Source organism: Oncorhynchus clarkii, chromosome 5 (genome assembly GCF_045791955.1).
Source record: "Oncorhynchus clarkii lewisi isolate Uvic-CL-2024 chromosome 5, UVic_Ocla_1.0, whole genome shotgun sequence".
NCBI classification, from domain to species: Eukaryota; Metazoa; Chordata; class Actinopteri; order Salmoniformes; family Salmonidae; genus Oncorhynchus; species Oncorhynchus clarkii.
The window spans coordinates 18849308-18855307 of record NC_092151.1 but is presented as its reverse complement, the minus strand read 5'-3'; the positions used below and the strand labels follow the sequence as shown (position 1 = coordinate 18855307).

General features: G+C 41.2%; 1 protein-coding gene across 1 annotated transcript; it reads left to right on the top strand.

Moving 5' to 3' along the window:
* The first annotated feature begins 276 nt into the window (after nt 1-276).
* LOC139408483 (pentatricopeptide repeat-containing protein 2, mitochondrial-like) lies at nt 277-5077 on the top strand. The gene is made up of 8 exons (XM_071152443.1): nt 277-504; nt 682-809; nt 1113-2357; nt 2723-2839; nt 3114-3231; nt 3701-3775; nt 3869-3982; nt 4106-5077. Exons 4-8 carry the CDS (start codon nt 2805-2807, stop codon nt 4328-4330), a joined length of 567 nt encoding a protein of 188 aa, XP_071008544.1. The 5' UTR covers nt 277-504; nt 682-809; nt 1113-2357; nt 2723-2804; the 3' UTR covers nt 4331-5077.
* Nucleotides 5078-6000: the final 923 nt, after the last annotated feature.

Sequence of the window (6000 nt, the reverse complement as noted above, 5' to 3'; positions counted from 1 at the left end):
TCTCAAGGCACCGCTTACTACACCACTGCTCCTAAGTCTGAGTTTGCCACAGACCTTATTTTCGGCGTTTATAAAAAATAAAGAAGAAAAAGGCTTGAGCCATGGCAGAGTTAGTGCATGTACAGCGTGAGTTGCCCATAAAAAGACAAAATTACTATTGCTCTCTAAAACAGGGAAGGAAAGCTCAGGTCACAGTTTGGAGGGTGCATATTGTGTATGGGACACTGCCCCTTTCCGGTTGTAGGATGTAATAGATTTATGTTCAGTATGTGCATGTGCAAAATTCGTTTCGTTTGTTATAAACACAACCAGACGTCGGACAGCTAATGGGAATTGAGATGGCAAGATAATTATAGTTTTACTCCTCGATAGTCCATTTGTCAGAAGAAATATGCGTCTTAGCTAGACATTTGGAAATCCAGCGTAAAACTAGTCAACAGCCACGACAGGGCGCAGCCATTTTTGAATGTTCCAACTAAATCGTGAAAAAGTGGAGAATAAAACGTATGTATTTCTATCTGTTCGTTTTTTCCTCTTCACTGAACTTATGAGTTGTATGGTAAAACCATAAATATAATTAGTCAATGCATAAGAAATTGCTGTGCTTATAACAAATCCAGCGCAGCGAAAGCAGAATGTTTTTTAATTGCCAAACCATTTCACCCTTTGTTCTCGCAATAGTACAGTCAGGGGCAACATGGCGCTTGGCAGGGTCCGCTGCTGCATCCGAAAACTGCTTTACGATTGTCCCTCAAAAGGATTACTTTGTGGCCGCATACAATCGGACTGTATGGCATGCAGAGTAGGAGGTATATGAATAACTTATTTTATGGTTATGGTGCAGTACCTTGTCGATAAACCACCACACGAGGAAACTGTCTCAATCAATGTCACTGTTGCTGTGACAGCGGTTGAGATGTCTTTTCTTGTCCGGTTTTCATATTTAGCCTGGAACTATTTCAAATTTCTAGACGAATTTGTAATGCATGCACTCAATTTCCACAAGTTGTTCAGCTCCATGGGCAAGTACAGTAACACAGTACTCCTGTCAGAGACGGTCGAGAATATCTAGTCTAATATCATCTCTGCTCCTGTTGCTCCATTCATTTCAGCAAAAAGGCATCTATTGTCAGAGGATGTTGTCAAACTACAAGAATTTCAGCAGAGGAAACAGGCAGTGGCTCATCAAGTGTCCGGATCAAAAAGGTGGCTACTCAAGTTTTAATGTGACATGGACAAGTACAGTGACATGCCTCTCTTGCAAGCTCCAAATACAACAATGCAGTAAATGCATTCACTAAACACAAGGTAGAACATTGTGTTATTTTTGGGTATTGTGAACAAAAACACACAAGAAATTAAAATAAGAACACAAGAAAGTAAGAAGCTATATACAGGGTCAGTCCCAATACCATATTTACATTGTGCAGGGGATACTGGAGTGATAGAGGTAGATATGTATAGGCTAAGGCGACTAGGCAACAGGGTATATGATAAACAGCTTGTCGGTTGTAAGAAATGATAGCAGATACATTTTGTTAAAATAAAGTAAAGACAAACGGCAAAAGTTTAAACTTGGGTTAGCTAACACAACGTGCCATTGGAACACAGGAGTGATGGTTGCTGATCATGGGCCTCTGAACACCTATGTAGATATTATATAAAAAATCTGCCGTTTCCAGCAACAATAAACATTTACAACATTAACAATGTCTATAATATATTTCTGATCAATTTGATGTTATTTTAATGGACAAAAAATTTGCTTTTCTTTCAAAAACAAGGACATTTCTAAGTGACCCCAAACTTTTGAATGGTAGTGTATGTGTGTTCAATCTATCTATCTATCTATCTAGATATTTGCAAATATATCGATCGATAGATAGATCGATATAAATATTTGCAAACATCTAGATAGATGGATAGATATATTTGCAAATATCTAGATAGATAGATAGAAATATTTGCAAATGTATTAATGAAGCATAGTGGTGGCAGCATCATGCGGTGCAGATGTTTTTCAGCGCAGGTACTGGGAGACTAGTCAGGATTGAGGGAAAGATAAACGGGGCAAAGTACAGAGAGATCATGAAAACCTGCTCCAGAGCGCTTAGGACCTCAGACTGGGGCGAAGATTCACCTTTCAACAGGACAATGACCCTAAGAACATAACGCAAGAGTGCCTTTGGGACAAGTCTCTGAATGTCCTTGAGTGGCCCTACCAGAGCCTGGACCTGAACCCGATCGAACATCTCTGGAGAGACCTGATAATATCTGTGCTGCGACGTTCCCCATCCAACCTGACAGATTTTGAGAGGATATGCAGAGAAGAATGGGAGTAACTCCGCCAAATACAGGTGTGCCAAGCTTGTAGCGTCATACCCAAGAAGACTTGAGGCTATAATCGCTGTTAACAAAGTACTGATTAAAGGGTCTGAATACTTCTGTGAATGTGATATTTCAGTTTAGTTTTTTAATAAATTTGCAAGAATTTCTAAAAACCTGTTTTTGCTTAGTCATTATGGGGTATTGCGTGTAGATTTATGAGGGCGAAAAAACAATTGAATCATTTTTAATTGGGCTGTAACAAAATGTGGAAGAAGTCCAGAGGCTGGAATACTTTCTGAATGCACTGTATATATGCATGTCCTTACTGTTTCGGTCTAACTACTGTACCTCAACTACTTCTTTTGAAGTTGACAGACCATTTTCTATTCTGCAGGTCATTATTTGGAGGTATTCAATCGGAAGCTAAAGAAGAACGAGTTAATATTGAAGGATGGCCTGAAACTGCTTCTACACCTATGCCAATCTGCAGAGGACATGGTCACAGCCAGAGGTGCCATCTACAGTTATGGGTCACACAGTAAAATACTAGTTTCTCACTAATGCATTGTGGCCACTGGCCAGATGAGTATCCTGACAATTAGCTGTCAAAACAGACCTGAAGATCAAGTCTACTCATCAGCTGTGTTACGGACAGATAAAGCATTAGTCTGAAATAATTTAATGCAATCTTGGAGTTTGACTAATGTTGTCATTCTTTCTTAGTTATGGTTCTGTATTATTTACGTGTATTTTTGTGTGTTCTGCATGTTCGTTCCACTGTCCAGGTACCACGAAGAGAACAGTAACGTAGCATTTGGAGAGTTTAAGTTTGGTCCCCCGTTCATGAGGCTGTGCTATGAGCTGGGGCTGGAGGAGATGGCTGCTGCCACTCTGACAGACAAGGTAACAATATTTATATGCAGCACTTGGACTACAACAATCAGGGAACAGTCATAATCAACATCTGGACTAAGTGCTGTCATGAACTAAGTGCTGTCATAGTAACTCTAGTCCTCTTGACTAGGGCATTGATTGACGTTTACACATACTGTAGTTTGTTAAGTTGTAAAAATACTATTATTTATCTATATTCTCTAACAGGACATGAGAGGATTATTTTCAGACTCAACCTCCTTCAATATTGCCATAGACATGTTGTTTATGAAAGGATTATATGAGAGTAGGTGGCATCCTTTTACTATTAGAAGGCAGACACATTAAACTATAAAGGTAAAATTTTTAAATGACTGATCTTTGTCATCCCTAAACAATGTCTATAATACTAGGTTCTCTGAATGTACTAAGAGACATCTCTCTCTCTCTCTCTCTCTGGCATACAAATGTGTTTAAATATATTTTATTCTCCTTCTAGAGTGATGTTGAAAATGCACAATCTATGTTCGGTCAGATTATGAGCACTGACAGCAGAATATGTCAAAATCTCAAAGTGAGTGCTAATATTCACTTGTCTTTACAATAACTTTGTAACAGTGTCAAGCTGTCATTTTGAGGCTATTTGATGATATTTCTGGTGTTTCAGGTGCTGATGCTGGCTATGGCAGGAGCTGTGAAAGAATCACTCTCTGTCTTGACCTTAGCATTGGGATCCAGCAGCCCTGCATTTATAAAGAAGCCTGAATTCACACAGGAAGTGGTAAGTAAAAAACTCCAAATGGATGTTTAATGTCTGATGCATAACCTATGTGTAATTATCTGAGTCATCCAGTCACAAATACAATTCATCAATACATCTATGTGTGCGTGGTCTCTTTCTCAGGTGGACCTAGTGCGTCTTCGGAGCGAGGACAGCCCTCTGATGGCGAGCGTGGAGCAGGCAGTGTCCCACCTCCAGCAGGCAGGTCAGGTGACCCAACGAAACCTGGACAAGATGTTGTGTCATACCCCCATGGGGACGAAGAGGATGCCCATGGGGATAATGGACGAGAGAAGGATCAGCCAGAGGACTCTGAGGCCTCTGCAGTCCACTCTGTTGTCAGAGTGAATGGGACTAGGTGTATCTCTCAGCGTGTTTGAGGGGATCAAGGTGAGGCGCAGAATTGTGAATCTTGATCAGGTACTGAGTAGGTTTTTGGGAGGGGATTTGCAGATCAGTGATTCTGCGCAGTCCGAGTGCAATGTAGTCGATTTAAACAAACATTGTTTCATTCTAAACTCTGCCTTAATTGTACCAGTCCCTGTCACAGCCATGGGGGTCTGCTCTCACACCACCCAAGCAAGGCTGAACAGAGATGCGCTCTCTCCCTACACCCAGGCCTGGACTTTATAGAGACCTATAGTGTACCAGTCAGTGCAATGTACCTCTCCTCTCAGCCAGAGATTCTTCTGTATTCCTCCTTTTTGATCATATTCTTCACCCGTTCACATGCAATGGTACAGGTATACTAGTTGGTTCTACGTCTGCGGAGCCCCTTCAGAGCATTTCAGACTTTTAACTGCTGACTGTGAAAAGGTTTGTTGAATCCAAGGGACACCAATGTGTGCAAAATAAGAATGTAATGGTGTATGTGAGACAGATATGTATAAACATGTAATTATTTGTGATTTATAGGGTAATATATATTGAATGAAATAAAAGCTGATGTTGTAGAACTCTTTATTATTTTATTGTTGAATAAAGAGTCCTTCTTTACATAAGTCAAATCAAAATGTATTTTTCACATGCACCGAATACAACAGGTGCAGACCTTACAGTGAAATGCTTACTTGCAGGCCCTTAACCAACAATGTACAGTCGTGGCCAAAAGTTTTGAGAATGACACAAATATAAATTTTCACAAAGTCTGCTGCCTTGGTTTGTAATGATGGCAATTTGCATATACTCCAGAATGTTATGAAGAGTGATCAGATGAATTGCAATTAACTGCAAAGTCTCTCTTTGCCATGCAAATGAACTGAATCCCCCCAAAAAACATTTCCACTGCATTTCAGCCCTGTCACAAAAGGACCAGCTGACATCATGTCAGTGATTCTCTCGTTAAAACAGGTGTGAGTGTTGATGAGGACAAGGCCGGAGGTCACTCTGTCATGCTGATTGAGTTTGAATAACAGACTGGAAGCTTAAAAAGGAGGGTGGTGTTTGGAATCATTGATCTTCCTCTGTCAACCACGGTTACCTGCAAGGAGACACGTGCCGTCATCATTGCTTTGCGCAAAAAGGGCTTCACAGGCAAGGATATTGCTGCCAGTAAGATTGCACCTAAATCAACCATTTATCGGATCATCAAGAACTTCAAGGAGAGCGGTTCAATTGTTGTGAAGAAGGCTTCAGCCCAAGAAAGTCCAGCCATCGCCAGGACCATCTCCTAAAGTTGACTGAGCTAAGAGATCGGGGCACCACCAGTACAGAGCTTGCTCAGGAATGGCAGCAGGCAGGTGTGAGTGCATCTGCACGCACAGTGAGGCGAAGACTTTTGGAGGATGGCCTGGTGTCAAGAAGGGCAGCAAAGAAGCCACTTCTCTCCAGGAAAAACATCAGGGACAGACTGATATTCTACAAAAGGTACAGGGATTGGACTGCTGAGGACTGGGGTAACTCCATTTTCTCTGATGAATCCCCTTTCCGATTGTTTGGGGCATCCGGAAAAAAGCTTGTCGGAGAAGACAAGGTGAGCGCTACCATCAGTCCTGTGTCATGCCAACAGTAAAGCATCC